The 15797-nt window shown below is 51.0% G+C and overlaps 1 protein-coding gene across 6 annotated transcripts in view; it reads left to right on the forward strand.

The window, feature by feature from the left end:
• UPP1 (uridine phosphorylase 1) overlaps nt 1-14712 on the forward strand; it is a 22094-nt gene extending 7382 nt beyond the window's left edge. For 3 of the 6 annotated variants that reach the window (XM_081800837.1, XM_081800840.1, XM_081800838.1), the window contains 8 exons: nt 3473-3537; nt 8408-8525; nt 11099-11257; nt 11614-11728; nt 11908-11949; nt 13291-13500; nt 13719-13865; nt 14394-14712. In XM_081800837.1, the coding sequence (XP_081656963.1) occupies nt 3494-3537; nt 8408-8525; nt 11099-11257; nt 11614-11728; nt 11908-11949; nt 13291-13500; nt 13719-13865; nt 14394-14551 (993 nt within the window). In that variant the 5' untranslated portion in view covers nt 3473-3493 and the 3' untranslated portion in view covers nt 14552-14712. Of the gene's footprint in view, nt 1-3472; nt 3538-7728; nt 7961-8407; nt 8526-11098; nt 11258-11613; nt 11729-11907; nt 11950-13290; nt 13501-13718; nt 13866-14393 lie in introns of those variants that run through there. The other 3 variants (XM_081800836.1, XM_006732371.3, XM_081800839.1) reach the window with 3 other exon arrangements.
• Nucleotides 14713-15797: the final 1085 nt, after the last annotated feature.

The raw sequence follows: 15797 nt of genomic DNA on the forward strand, positions 1-15797 counted from the left end.
GAGGGATCTATCTGAATCTTGTTGGGAGGTGCACTGTGCATTTTATCAATAGCAGTTGAGGATTTTGCCCAGAAGAGGCTGGTAGCTGATCCAACAGGAATAAATGATCGGTGTCCCCAGACTCAGCTGTGGTCCCACCAGAGACCTCAAACAAAAGACATCAGAGGGTCATTTAATTCCGCTGGTTGGCTATTCTGATCGCTGCTGTCAGATTCTGGAATTATCTTCCCCTTCGGGGAGAAAGAAATTCTGGCACGATACTTCTCTAGGGAATCTCAACCCCGTAAATGAGTAGGGGCAGAGGGATTGAGGAGAAAAGAGTGAGTACCTCTCAAAGGGAATAGGTTCAGAGGCGGGAACCTGTTGAGATTGGTTGGAGACCCCCACTACTTGGACGGGTTTGGTGCTCTGAGGGGCTGCTTTGCAGCCGAGGGCTGGGCCCTGAGAACATAGGTCCTCTGTCACCAAGGACAGAGATCCATTGCGAATCTGGGGAGTGGTTTCCCTGAGTTGATTAAGAGGATTGGAAGAGCCCCAACACTGGGAATGAGGAGGAGGGAGAAGAGCTTAGCTAGCGGGCTGAAGGCACCGGGAGAGCTTAAACCCGTAAGAGTCCTTTATCCAATGTCCTGGTTCTGGCAGTATCAGCAGAAACTAGGCTTTTTGTTCTGGGGCCTTTGTTTGATGGAGTTGAACACTGGAAATTTTAGTGGTCTTTCCTGTAGGTGACTCAGCTAGGGTGCGAGCAAACTGGTTTCCGGGGCAATTGAATCTGGGGGCAGACCAAGTTTCCCATTCCATCCTGGGCCTTTTAACGAAAAGGAAAAGATCCCAGATCAGCCCAATAATAAACACAGAGTTAAAAGGAAGACCAGAACTTTCTTTAAAGTCAGTTTGGGGTCAATCATAGTAATGACAACCAGATTCATCAGGCTTTTGTGCGCAAGCCTGAATTTTGTTCCAGTCATCCGGCTTTGGAAAAGCCATTCTAAGTGCTCGGTGGAGATTTCCAGCGAGTGGTCTAGCATCTTGCCAAAATTCAGGGGTCTGTTTCTCTAAATCCTGCTCAGGATGTTCCCACTGGGCTGGTTTTATCCAATGCTTGGGCTGGCCCTCAGCCACAAGCCTGTGGCCCAACTGCTACAAATCCCAGAAACCAGGTTGGTAAGTTTGAGTAACTCTGTTAAATTCTCCAGCAAACCTGTGGGGGTCCTCAGCCACCTGGGGGAACCTCTTTACCTCTGGCTCAAAGTTCAGCCTTAGTCCAGGGAACTTAGGAAACCTGGGGTCTATTTAGATCCCCAGAAGACTTAACTTTGAAGGAGCAGGGGTTTTAATAGGCTCAGGAGAGGAGGGAGCAGAGGGAGCCTCAGAAGAAAAGAGGGTTTGACAGAAGGATGACAAGGCCAGGGTGAAGATAGGGCAGATGGCGGCCTCGCCTCTGTGGATGGAGAAATAGGGGAGGGGAAGAGGCCTCAGAAGCCCCCCCTTTTTTCCATTTATTTATTTATTTATTTAAAGATTTTATTTATTTATTTGAGTGAGAGAGAGTAGGGGGAGGAGCAGAGGGAGAGAGAGAAGCAGGCTCCAGGCTGAGCGCAGAACCCGACCCCGGGGCTCCATCTCATGACCCTGAGGTCATGACCTGAGCTGAAATCAGGAGTCGGTTGCTTAATCGACTGAGCCACCTAGGTGCCCCCCTTTTTTCCTTTTTAATTGTTTGTTTGCCTCATTTAGTTTACAAACTGTATTTTGGAGAGAGGCAATTTTAGATTCCAGATAGCGCTTGGAAGCTTCAAAATACCAGTTGTAGAAGGAAGTGTGTTTAGTTCTGTCAATTTTAGGACCGTGGTTGTCCAATTCAGCTTTGAGAAAATTAAGTCTGGGGAGATGGAAAGTTCCCCATACCGGCCATTGGAAGTCTAGATCTAAATTACTTCTGGTTAAGTCAGTCCATTTATTTATAAACGCACGTGCCGCGGGACCATTATTTTTAAACATAAAACAGGCCGCAGTCCCAGGAGTGGGGGGAGGGGGGGCACCCTCAAAGCATTTTGACGACTGGGATCCCATTTCTCTGATTCCTTCTGGAATCAAAGGCCACCCAGTTTCTGGAAGAATGGTCCAGTCCCAAACAGAACTCGGACCGAAGGCCAACGCGGTTTCATCAAACACAGTCCGAATCAGACTGAAGGCCAAACGAATATTCTCAGAGATGCTTAAAAAATGCTTAAAAGGGTGCCTGGGTGGCTCAGATGGTTAAGCGTCTGCCTTCGGCTCAGGTCATGATCTCAGGGTCCTGGGATCGAGTCCCACATCGGGCTCCTTGCTTAGCAAGGAGCCTGCTTCTCCCTCTGCCTGCCACTCGCCCTGCTTGTACTCTCCCTCTGGCAATAAATAAATAAAATCTTAAAAAAAAAATGCTTAAAAGATGCTTAAAAAAAAAACAACAAAAGGAAAAAAACGGTCAAGGCCTTGGTAAATCCCAGGTAGAGCGTAAAGGGCTTGAGCACAAAGCATGGGGCTCAAAATCCAGGAGAACACTTGTCCTCAAGCCCAGCTTTGGTGAGAAAACATTGAGCCCAGCAACCCCGTGGCTCGTGGCTCGTGCACCTGTCTGCTCACCGGCCCCGAGTCTTCTCTGGCTCCCACCTCCGATCACCAAGTCATGTTAACCTTAGAAATAGCCACAGACAGCTACTTTACCAGCAACAGATGGCTTTATTCGGGAATGAAAGCGAATCCTAATTCAGGACACAGCAGGTCCGGGAAACCAAGGAGAGGCACGATTTGTAAGGAGGAAAGGGGTCCGTTGGGAGGCTGTTAGGAACTAAATCCCATCGGAATAAGCTGGGGGTTGGAAGTGTTGCAGTTTCTCATTTTCTCTGGGTTTCAGATTTTGCTAAAAGAGGTCAGTGATAACAGTTATCGACACCTTTCTCCAAAAAGGGCCTTTGGGGAGCTATGTTAGTGGGCTCTAGTTTCTTGACCGCTGGCTGGTGAGCTGGCAGGTTGAGAACCCGTCCTGGCTACATGGAGCAGACTCCACTCCCGGGCTTGGTGACCCCTGGGTCACTGGGTTAACCTGGTTCCTTTTTCCTGTCCCCATGGCAGGGCATGGGCTTTATCAACCGAGTTCACCTGCGGGACGCCTGGGTGGCTCAGTTAAGCATTTGCCTTCAGCTCAGGTCATGATCTCAGGGTCCTGGGATTGAGCCCCGCATCGGGGTCCCTGCTCACCGGAGAGCCTGCTTCTCCTTCTGCCTCTGCCCCTGCTCATGCTCTCTCTATTATATATATAAATAAAGTCTTTAACAAACGAAATAAAAAGTCTGTCCCAGGTCCTGACGATGCACTCCTGCTTTCAGTTCGACACTGCCCCATTCCCGTAGAGTTCTACCAAACAAACTCGTGAGGTCTCGGGTATGCCTGAGTTTATTCTTAAATAATATTCTGTGTTGTTTTCTCCTAGGGTCCTGCCCCTGTTGAGAGAATGGCTTCCTCGGGGCCCCAAACAAAGAAACATGACAATCACAGGTGAGGCTCCAGCTGACTGCGGGCCAGGTTGGATTTTGGGGTTTATCGTGATTATGTCGTGACATGCATTTTCCCAAGAGCCGCCATACAGGAACATGTTTGACTCTTGTGATGGAGCCTGGGGCCCGGGGGGATAGGTCCAGAGGCTCGGGGACTGACAGGCTAACAGCTCTACCCTCCGCCCTTGGCTCCTCGGGGTCTCAGCCAGGCAGGCCGCTCTTCTGCAACACAGCCCTGCTGCCTCCCAGCTCTGTCAGGGTTCTGAATCTTAAATACTTCCTTTATGGTTTTCCAGAACTCCACTTTGTGATCCTGCCGGCCCCTCTTATATGTGTATTTGTGCATTGAGGGCAAAGCGAGAATTCCTGCCTTCATCCTGATTCCTACATGGGCTTTGAATCCAACAGGATTTTGGTTTCCTCACGCCCCCACCCCCGCCCGCGTCCCCCCACCTCTGCGGGGGCTAGCAGGGACGCCCCGTCCTGCTGCAGGGCATCTCCGGGTCCTGCTGCAGGGCATCTCCGGGCCCTGCTGGCCTCCCTCCTTGACAGCCCCGGGGTTGTGTGTGTCGCCCTCTGGGAGCCCTGGAGCTGGGCTCCTGGGTCGTCTCTCGGGGGGAGGAGTCTCAGGCATTCCCCGTGCCCTCCTCGGGCCTCCCTGGACTCCCACATAGACACCTGTCCTTCCTCCCTCCTTCCCTGGAGGCTGGGAGGGCTGTTTTCACACTTCGGGATGTCTTGTGGACATGACTGCAGAGATAAAGTTCTAAGTGTTCTAGGTCACTGGCAACCCAAACTGCCCTGTCCTATATCCAGGCCCCTCGGGTGCTGGTGGGGGAGAGGGGGTTGAAATGGAGCTGAGAAGGGGGCACAGGGCATCAAGGGCCATGGACAGGACTCAGCTGGAGTCCCCCGCTGCCCTGCCCTGCCCCGGTGACCACACTGCCCTCCCTCACTGCTGTCCTTGCCAACCACTGGCTTCTCACTGTCCCCCCGAGCTGAGAGGCGGGTGTGGTGTCTGGAGCTCAAAGGCCAGCTCATGGGTGCAGCCTCTTGTGAAAGATCTTAATGTTTTAAAGATTTTATTGATTTATTTTAGAGAGAGAGAGAGCGGGGGGAGGGGCAGAGGGAGAGAAAGAGAGAATCCCCAGCAGACTCCCCGCTGAGCACGGAGCCGGACGACATGGGGCTCGATCCCACGACCCTAAGATCGTGACCCAAGCGGAAACCAAGAGTCGGCGCTCAACGAACTGAGCCACCCAGGCTCCCCTTCTTTTTTTTTTTCTTTTGAGAGATCCTAATCTTTAAAGTGAGCCTCTAAGGTGGGGATACGGCTAGGACCCCGCTTCTGTGGTGCTCATGAGCTTTAAATGCAGTATTATGCACCAGCTCTGGATAACGTCATTTCCACCGCAAAGTCGAGTGCCTCCCAGGTATTACTCTGTGTTCCTTGTGCCCAGCATAGGGCCCCGTGCGGGGCCGGTGTGGGATCCAACTCTCCCTCCCTCCCTCCCCCAGACTCCCTGCCCTAGTCCCTCCTAGTCCGCGAGCACCTGTCCCGAGCCACCTGGGCATCTTCTAGAACCAGCCAACTCTCATTCATTTCGCATATTGTTCCAGCAATATTTGTTAAATGAATAAAGTGACAAAATAGAGCGAGATAAAGTAACTGGAAACTGTATCTAGAGTAGAGAACCAGCGTTCCAAGTAAGGCCTTTGACATGTTATTTTAAAACCTTCCAAAAAGTCCATTTGAACCTGTTCTGCTTCATGAAGCTACATGCCCAATTAATATACTCGAAAACCATTGCTGTTCTTCACAGTCAGATCCCATTTCCTTCTCTTTCTCTACCTGGAATCAGAGAGAGAAAAAACCAAAGTTGAAATATGTTGAAATATGGGGCAAAGTTGTCTCAATCACATCCTGTTTTGACAGCTCCGGCTCTTGCCCGTCAGCCCTTACTCTGTCCCCGCCGGGCTCAGAACATCCCGCAAGAGTGTAGCCACCACCTTGCATTAGCGATGGTTTCACGAGAGGGTGTGATGTCAGTTTTCCCTGCAGCCGAAGGGAGTATGTGGGTGCATGAGGTGCCAGCCAAACCCCAAACCCACGAACCGACTCCGGGCTGGATCTGATGCCCGAGCGCAAGACAGAGCCTGTCCTTCGCCGGCCCTCCAGCTCACGGAAGTCACAGGTGCTTGCTCCGGCCGCACCCCGCCCTGGCATCGGGGTGCTCCGGGGCTGCCCTGGCTTACAGCTCTTCTGGTTACAGCTTAGAGCCCTTTCCCTGCCAGACTTCCAGCACCTCGGAGCAGACAGGGTCTCCCGGGACTGGGGCCGGGCCGGCGCTCCGCGCGGGCGGGCGGGGACTCATGCCTGACTTGCTGGCAGTTTGCGGATCGCTTGCTTTCCGGGGAGATCACCCGGGTCGCCGCCCCCAGAGCTGCAATACAAAAAGGGAAGAAAAAAAAAAGGAAATTGGCATTATGGCTATCCAGAGCATCTGGTTGGTTGGGACATAAGCGTTTCCAGTTAGATTTTGAAATATTAGACACATCTCCTAAACGCTCCGCACCCCCACCGCCCGCCCCACCGCAAAGGAAGCGGCTGCTCCCCTGAGGGCCTGAGTCACATGACGCATCTCCCCAGGGGGTCCTGTGCCCTCCTTTCTCCCAAGTCACCACCGGCGTCGCAGAGCTGCGTCTCCTGCAGCTTGTCTCTTTCCTTTCTTTCTTTCTCTTTTTCTTTCTTCTTTCTTTCTCTTTTTTCTTTCTTTTTCTTTCTTCTTTCTTTCTTTTTTCTTTTTCTTTCTTTCTTCCTTTCTTTCTTTTCTTTCTTTCTTCTTCCTTCCTTCCCTTTCTTTCTTTCTCTTTTTCTTGCTTCCTTCTTTCTTTCTTCCTTCCTTCCCTTTCTTTCTTTCTTTCTTCCTTCCCTTTTTCTTTCTTTTTCTTCCTTCCTTCCTTCCTTCTCTTTCTTTCTTTTTCTTCCTTCCCTCTTTCTTTCTCTTTCTTTCCTTCCTTTCTTCCTTCCCTCTTTCTTTTTTCTTTCTTCCTTCCTTCCTTCTTTCCCTTTCTTTCTTTCTTTCTCTTTCTTTCTTTCCTTCCTTCCTCTTTCTTTCTTTCTTTCTTTCTCTTCCTTCCATCCCTGTTTCTTTCTTCCTTCCCTGTTTCTTTCTTTCTTTCTTTCTTCCTTCCCTCTATCTTTCTTTCTTCCTTCCCTCTTTCTTTCTTTCTTCCTTCCTTCTTTCCTTTCCTTCCTTTCTTCCCTTTCCTTTCTTTCCTTCCTTCCCTTTCCTTTCTTTCCTTCCTTCCCTTTTTTCTTTCTTTCTTTCTTTCCTTCCTTCCTTCGCTCTCTTTCTTTCCTTCCTTCCCTCTTTCTTTCTGCCTTCCTTCCGTCTCTCTTTCTTTCTTTCTTCCTGCCTTCCCTCTTTCTTTCTTTTTTCTTTCTTCCCTCTTTCTTTCCTTCCTTCACACTTTCTTTCTTTTTCTCTTTCTTTCTTTCCTTCCTTCCCTCTTTCTGCCTTCCTTCCTTCCCTCCCTCTTTCTTTCTTCCTTCCTTCCCTCTTTCTTTCTTTTTTTTCTTTCTTCTTTCTTCCTTCCCTCTTTCTTTTTTTCTTTCTTCTTTCTTCCTTCCCTCTTTCTTTCTTTTTTTTCTTTCTTCTTTCTTTCTTTCTTCCTTCCTTCCCTCCTTCTTTCTTTCTTTTTTCTTCTTTCTTTCTTCCTTCCCTCTTTCTTTCTTTTTTCTTTCTTCTTTCTTTCTTCCTTCCTTCCTTCCCTCCTTCTTTCTTTCTTTCTTCCTTCCTTCCCTCTTTCTTTTTTTTCTTTCTTCTTTCTTTCTTTCTTCTTCTTTTTCTTTCTTTCTTTCTTTCTTCCTTTCTTTCTTGAGTTAGATTGAAGAGGAAACAGATCAGTGGGTTCTGGACAGAAAGTCACACTCAGAAGGAAGAACAAGAAAGTCCTGAGTGCCCTGACTCAGGGATCCATATGTGTCTCTGCACCCCAGGGGCCCGGCAGGCCAGGGTTTGGGGGAGCCCCGCTGCCCATGGGAGTCAGTCAGGCATGGATGTTGAAGGAGGTGTGTGTAAGGGTGGCAAGCTGGAGATGCAGTGTAAATAAAGTTTTATTGGAGCACAACCCCACTCGCCTGCATGTTGTCTGTGGTCCCTTCCATGTGACAACAGCTGGGTTGAGTTGTGATGGGGCCCCTGTGACCTGCAAAACCAAAAATATTCACTCTCAGGCCTTTAATGGAAAGAAGTTTGCTGACCCTAGGCCAGTGGTGTGCTGTCCAGTAGAAATAATAACGGGAGCCACACACACTTTCAAGCTGAAAGTGAAAACCACTGAAAAGAAAACCAAAGTGGAAAGATGTCTTCTCTCCCTCCCACTGGGCATCGCACGGAAGCACTGGCAAATGCAGCCAGGCGAGAATAATTACATACAAGGTGCACTGCAAAGGTTATCTCTGGAAGGGAGAACTAGAGGCAATTCTTTTTCTTGCATTTCCATCCGTATTTTCTACGTGAATGTATTGTTTTCGAAATAAAGCCAAGGTCATGTGTCGAATGAAATGGAGTTGGGTAGCCTACTGGCTATCCTCTTTCTAATCAGCATCTTGATCTTTGTACTTTCCTGTGCTCTTCTGAGCTCTTTCTGATCAACCTCCAAACAGGGGCCCGGGGTGTGAGGAGGGGAGATGGGGAAGGAGGAGGGGGCAGAATGGAGACAGGGAAGTGGGAGCGTTTGTGGGCTGGTTGGCCTATCTCACCCCATGACGGGCCGCACGCATCTCGCTGACACCGGGCACCTCTGTTACGGTGGCCCCGGGCGCTGGTGCTCCATAAACCTTTCACCTTCCTCTTTTGTAATAGTGACCACCTTGTACAACCCACCAACCCAAACGTAGCAGCAATGCAAGAAGACGTCCTCTACCATTTCAGTCTCAGCACCAGCACGCATGATTTCCCTGCGATGTTCGGAGATGTGAAGGTAAAAAACAGGGCTTTCGATCCTGGGGGTTTGTCTTAAGATCAGCCTCCTCGTAGATGATATGGGTAGACTTGGCGACAGAGGACCAGGTCATCAAGTTATCTTGTCACCATGCGACTCTCGATCTTGGGGTCATGAGTTCGAGCCCCAGGTTGGGTGTGGACATTACTTAAAAATAAAATCTTAAAAAAAAAAAGTTATATCTTCATCAGATTTTTACAAATCGTTACTTTTAAAATATGTAAACTAATGAGTGAAAGAAAACTAAGTTCTGCCATACTGGTCCCTAAATAATCTCTTATAAATTCAGCATGTAATGGGAACCACATACAATAAATTTCCGAATGCCCCACTGAGAGAAAAGGAAAAAGGGGACACAGAACTTTCTGTAGAGGAGCAAGGGATAATAAGTGAGTAATTACATGTGTCTGTTTGTGATTTAAGGTGTGTGTATTTATTTTTTTTGTAATGGCTTATTTTGCTTCTAATCCTCCCCCCCACCCCCCAGAGTCCTGAGTTCCTCAGGGCTGGTTTATCCTGGCACAAGACTTTTGAAATGTCTGATCCCTGTGGGTACAGATGTGCTAATGTTTAGAGTCAAAATCAAAACAACCAGTGACTGTCCCAGCAGCCGCCATGTTCATTTCAAACCATGAGACAAATCCCCATGTGTTCTTCTTTTTTTTTAAAGATTTTATTTATTTATTTGACAGAGAGAGACACAGCGAGAGAGGGAACACAGGCAGGGGGAGTGGGAGAGGGAGAAGCAGGCTTCCCGCCGAGCAGGGAGCCCGATGCGGGGCTCGATCCCAGGACCCCGGGATCATGACCTGAGCCGAAGGCAGACGCTTAACGACTGAGCCACCCAGGCGCCCCTGGCAACCACCAGTTTGTTCTCTGTATTTAAGAGTCTGCTTTTCTGTTTGTCTCTTTTTTCTTAGTTAATTAGTTTTGTTTCCTAAATTCCACATGTGAGCGAAATCCTCTGGTGTTTGTCTTTCTCTGACTGACTTATTTCAGTTAGCATTATACCCTCTCGCTCCATCCACGTTGTTGCAAATGGCAAATGTCGTTCTTTTTTTACGGCTGAGTAATATTCCTCTGTGCGTGTGTGTGTACGTGTGTGTACATATACATATACATACACACACACACACATATATATACATACACGCATCTGTATCCATTCATCTATTAATGGGCACTTGGGCTGCTTCCATATCTTGACTATTGTAAATACTGCTGCAATAGACATAAGACTGCATATAACTTCCTGATTAGTATTTTCATTTTCCTTGGGTAAATGCCCAGTAGTAGAAATACTAGGTCATAAGGTAGTTCTATTTTTAATTTTTTCAGGACCCTCCATACTGTTTTCCAGAGTGGCTGCACCAGTTTGCATTCCCACCAACAGGGCATGAGGGGTCCCCTTTCTCCGCATCCCCGCCAACATCTGTCGTTTCCTGACTTGTTAATTTTAGCCATTCTGACAGGTGTGAGGTGGTATCTCATTGTGGTTTTGATTTGCATTTCCCTGATGCTGAGTGATGTGGAGCATCTTTTCATGTGTCTGTTGGCCATCTGGGTGTCTTCTTTGGAGAAATGTCTATTCAGGTCATTTTTAAAAATCAGATTATTTGTGTTTTGTTTTTTGGGTTTTTTTTGCTGTTGAGTTGTATAAGTTCTTTTTATGTTTTGGATAGTAACTCCTATCAGACATGTCATATGCAAACATCGTTTTCCCACTCAGTAGCTTTGTCATTGAGTGACAGTTTCCTTTGCTGTGCATTGTGGTCTTAATTTATTTGCTTTCCACGCATTAGAATTTAACCTAAAATTTTTTCTAGGCTATGGAAACGTTGTTTGTCATGTTTAGAGACGAATCATTCTTTCATCATCAAACTCCTTAAAACTGGCTTATGTACATTTCCCTCTTGGGTAAAACAAAATGAAAAATAAGTTATTGTATGTGGCACTTTGCAGATGAAAGGTTTTCCGTCTCTGAGAGCCACCTACCCACGTGATAGCTCCCAATTCCCCAGCCCCCACTGGGCCCCTGGCTCTTTCTACACGGTGGCCATCTGACTGTTGGATGGCAGGGGAGCTGTTGGTTAGAAGCCCATCTTACAGAGGGGCTGTGGGGTCCTGATCGCACAGCGAGGAGTCCACATCATTGTATTCCAAACCTAGGCTCCCTCCAGGCGCCGACCGAGCTGTGCACACGATGGACAGAACCTGGAATTTCCTCCCCAGAGAGAGAGCAAGGGTCTGGTTTTCCTGGGTTGTGTGGGATGGATTACACAGGGGCCTCGTGCATGGAGCAGTGATCCCATGACCCAGTCAGTGCCTTTCAAACTGGGTGAGCATCCAAATCACCACTGTCTGAATCACTCACGGAAGCACCCATAACGGGGCTCCCCAGGCGCAGTAGCTCTGGGCTGGGGCCAGGGACCTTCGTTACCTGCAACATCTAGGTGACGCTGATGTTGGTCGGGGGTCCCCCCTGGAGGGAACCCTGCTACGAAGATGGTGCGCGGGGCCCGGACTGACGGGGCTCTGTTCTCTGGCCGCAGTTCGTGTGTGTCGGGGGAAGCCCTACCCGGATGGAGGCCTTTGCCAAATACATGGCCAAGGAGCTGGGCCTTGACCACCCAGGTGCGGAGTATCCCAACATCTGCAGGGGGACCGACCGCTACGCCATGTTCAAAGTGGGCCCCGTGCTGTCTGTCAGCGTGAGTACCTGCCCTGGCGCTGGGCTCGGGCCTCGGGCTCTGCCAGCGCCCTCCCCGGCCTGCCCTCTGCACCCACGGCCCGGGGCCCCTCAACACCCGTGTCCTCTGTCAGAGTGGGCACGGCGAGCAGCCGTCCAGAGCCCTCCGGGGTGCAGAGACGGTATTCAGCTCCAGATAACGGGAGCAGGTCGTTGCTTCCCCACCGAGCCTCCCGGGGTGGCGACCTGCGTCACAGCTACGTGCGTGCTCTGGCACCTCCCAAAGTGATGTTTGGACACCCCCCTTGTCCGACTGCCGGCTTGACATGCCCCGGGGCACCCACCCTGACACACGTGGGCTCTTCTCCCTGGTTCCAGCACGGCATAGGCATCCCCTCCACCTCCATCATGCTGCACGAGCTCATCAAGCTTCTCTACCACGCCCACTGCTCCGACGTCACCGTCATCCGCATCGGCACGTCCGGCGGGATCGGTAAGTGTGCAGGAGGCCTCCGCGCAGGGCCAGCATCCCGCACACGAGGACCTGGAGCTCCCTGCGGGCAGGCCCCGTGCAGGGCGGGCTTGGGTACTCGGAGCGTCTACCGGCTTTGTCCGCGGAAGCTCATCAGCAGGAGGCATGAAAAGAAGCTCGTTTTGTTACTTTTCATCCAGCCGATTCTCCCAACCCAGCCCCCAGAAGTAGGTTGCGGAAAGGTGCGGGGCCCGGCGTTGCAGAGCCTCGTCCTCTTGGGGTGATGTGCTCGGAACCTCCTTGTCTGCCTGCCTGCCTCTCTCCCTTCCTTCTAACCGCTTCTCTGCCTTTCTCCTGTCCTCTGCGCCTCCCTATTCCTGCAAGGATTCGAACCACCGTAGGAAAAAACCAACAGGAAAATCAAAGAGAGAGATGGAACACAAAGCTAAGTGTCCTTAAGTTGCCTAAAGGGTCCCCAGGCTGATCCTGAGCGTGTTGTTCTGTTTTGTCTCTGAATGCCAGAGAGAGAGCAAAGAGAGGACAGGATGCAGTGAGAAAGCCCAGGGCACATTTGCTTTACGTAAGCTGCTGGCTCTCTTGACTCTGACAATCCCACCCGGGGGCTCAGGGCTGCCCTGTTCCTGGCCCCCTCTGGGAGGGGCTCACACGCCCCAGATTGAGGGTGACGAGGACAGCAGAAGGGGTGTGACATCCCCAGGCTTGTGAAGGAATGAGAGCCAGCAGCTGAGCGCCCTGCAGGTTAAGCCCCAGGGTGGGAGCAACTCCACTGACCAGAATAGGGACCAAAACAGCATGGGAGAGAAAGTCCAGATAAATACACAGGGGACCAGGACATGCTTTGTCACGTTTCCTGGAAACGGCTGATGGGGGGGCTCTAGAACCATCCCCTAGCTTCCTCGTCCCTGCTTCCTAAATGTTTAAGAAACCCAACTTCCCTTTCAGGTAAGTATTCGGAAAGGCTCATGGTCACATCCCACACAAAGTTATTAGAAGATCAAAGAATAGGAGCAGAGTGATGTCCCTACAAATGTGAAAATGCCCCAGGAGGGGATGCCCAGGAAACTTGGCAAGTGGAACCCTAGTATCGCAGGGATCAAAGGAAGATGGGATTGGCTGGGAGTCGGGAGGTGCTGGAGCTGGGTTTGGGGTGCATAGGGGTTCCTTAGACTCTTCTACTTCTGTAGTTATTTGAAATCGTAAATAATGAAAAAGCACAAAGCAGGGACCAGGTAAGCACACTGTGGTCACCTGAGCGGTGGCGTGTCAGTTAAAATCAGCAAGGGCTGGAGGACTCAGAACATGTAACAGGGACAGGGGGTCCCCAGCAGTTTCGTTCTCTTTGCTCTTTTCTCTTCCGTATTCTCTGCAAGGCTTATGCATTACTTCTATCATCAGAAGAAAGAATTTGATGCAGAAAATGGATCCTTAGCGATTGCCTTTTAGAACGTTACCAGGTGTCCCGGTATTTTGGTCTGTAGATGGGTCGTTTTCCTTTCTGCGTGCGCTCTGCGGTGCCCTCCCCACCTGCCCCGCGTGGCCGCAACACCTGCTTCTCTCTTCAGGTCTGAAGCCTGGCTCTGTGGTCATCACCCGGCAGGCGGTGGATGCCTCCTTCAAGCCAGTGTTCGAGCAGGTGGTCCTGGGGAAGCGGGTGGTTCAGAGGACGCACCTGGACGAGGAGCTCGCGGAGGAGCTGATGCAGTGTGCTTTGGATCTGCTGGAGTTCCCCACGGTCCTAGGGAACACCATGTGCACCTCAGACTTCTATGAAGGTGACAGGGAGGGGTCTCCATCCTGCCCGGGGCTCCTGTCTCTTCCGGGTTTCCATGGTGCCTAGAGTGCTCTGCTTATGGGCGGGCAGGGCCCGGAGGGATCCGAGGTGTCCCTGTGTCCTGGCGGGTAGCACAGTCCTGGCATGCAGTAGGTGCTTACTGTGTGCAAGTGGTGAGCACACCCAGGTCAACGTTGGCACATGTGCATGTGTCTTCAGGGCAAGGCCGTCTGGACGGCGCGCTCTGCTCCTACACAGAGAAGGACAAGCAGAAGTACTTGCAGGCAGCCCACTCGGCCGGCATCTGCAACATCGAGATGGAGTCTTCGGTCTTGGCGGCCATATGCGGTGCATGTAGCATCCCAGGTAGGCAGGCGAGCGTCTGGTCACCGGGGTCCCGTCCAGATCCTCCTCCCGCCCCCATCACCCTGCCTTCCACCCACCCTCCCCCGAGGCAAGTTTCTGGATGGGGTGGCATTGTCCAGCCCTATGCTCGGACACCTTTGACTGTCCCACCGTCCAGGGCGGGGTCCTCAGTGGCTGTGCAGTGGCTAGCATGCACGGAGTGGGACGAGAAAGACCCGCCTCCACTCAGGTCAGGAGGCTCCCGACGCTGCCGTGAGCCTGCTTTCAAAGCTCCTTAGACTTCTGATTAGCGGTTAATCCATCCCCAAGTTCCTAGGCTCGCCTTCGGGGTCCGCTCCCCCTTCCAGAATTCCCAGAAGCCTGGCTTTCAAGGGACTTGCTTGAAAGCGTCTGTCGAGGTGAAGGCGGGGAGGAATCAGGCGAGGACAGGGCAGGCCTGCGGGACAGCCGAGGGGACGCCTTGCCTGTCTTGGGGAATTCACTTGGAAAGCTGGTGCTTGGCCGTGACGCGGCGTTTGCTCTCTGCAGTGGCCGTGGTGTGTGTCACCCTGCTCAACCGCCTGGAGGGGGACCAGGTCAGCAGCCCCCACGAGGTGCTGGTCGAGTACCAGCAACGGCCACAACGGCTGGTGAGCCACTTCATCAAGAAGCGCCTCGCGGCCGCCCAAAACCCCCTGAATCTCTAAAGACGCGCGGTTACGATTGCTGCAGATTAAGTCACCATCGGGCGCCCGGCCTGCTCAGTCATGAGAGCATGCGGCTCTTGAGATCTCGGAGTCCTGAGCTCAAGCCCCACGCTGGGTGCAGCGATTACTTAAATAAATAAATAAGCTTTAAAAAAAAATCACCATCGAAATCTCCTTTTGTGGGGCGCCTGGGTGGCTCACATGGTTAAGCATCTGCCTTCGGCTCAGGTCACGATCCCAGGGTCCTGGGATCGGCCCCGCATCGGGCTCCCTGCTCAGTGGGAAGCCAGCTTCTCCCTCTCCCACTCCCCCTGCTTGTGTTCCCTCTCTCTCTCTCTCTGTCAAATAAATAAATAAATAAATAAATAAAATCTTTTTAAAAAATCCCCTTTTGTGTATCTTCATTTACACTTTACATAAGAATTTAGGGAATTGGGTTGCATTTCAGAGGCTAAGAATCCTGCCTTAACAACACAGAAGATTTTTCTAAAAGCTTCCTTGGAGTGTTTTTGACCACATTAGCGCAGGGTGGGTTCTGAGTAAGGATGTTCCTCTGAATATTTGAAATATTTCCAGAGAAATTTTTCAGACTTTTCAATTCTAGTGGTTGTCAGATTTCACATCACTAAGCAGGAAATCCAACTATAGTTCCACAAAACTCATTTCCTGATATATTTTTGGAATTCCTTCACCACTTGTAGTGAGAGATGACCAAAGAAGCAGGAGTTTGAGACATAAATGCACTTAGGCATATACTCTTCTGGAACATTCCATGCCTGAGTATCACACAGTGATGACTGCTGGCTAGATGGGTCTGGGTCCAAGCACCTGCGGGTGGGAATTACACATCCTGGCCCCAAGACCCCTTGTGCAGCTCATCCTCCCTGGTGCGTTGGGCTCAGGCTCTCCTGCAAGGTGCGCTGGTGTGCATGTCCCCTAGCGTCCTGGAGTTGGTCACAGAGTGGCCCTGGCTACGATGCTGAGGGTGCCAGCAGGGAGAACCCAGGGTGTCCTCGTCTCCGGGGAGTGGCAGCCGCCCGTTCTGGGGTGTCCCGGCCCCCCATCCCAGGGGTGCTCGGGTCTTGGGACATCCCCGGCTTCTGTTTGTCCCAGGTGACTTCTCCACACTTTTGCATCAATGTGGCTAATTTCTGGTATTCAGTTCTGTTTTAAATACTTGAGGCGGGGGGCGCCTGGGTGGCTCAGTCAGTTAAGCGTCTGCCTTCGGCTCAGGTCATGGTCCCGG

This window comes from Leptonychotes weddellii, chromosome 12 (assembly GCF_054177405.1).
Source record: "Leptonychotes weddellii isolate Sample4059 chromosome 12, ASM5417740v2, whole genome shotgun sequence".
Lineage (NCBI taxonomy): Eukaryota > Metazoa > Chordata > Mammalia > Carnivora > Phocidae > Leptonychotes > Leptonychotes weddellii.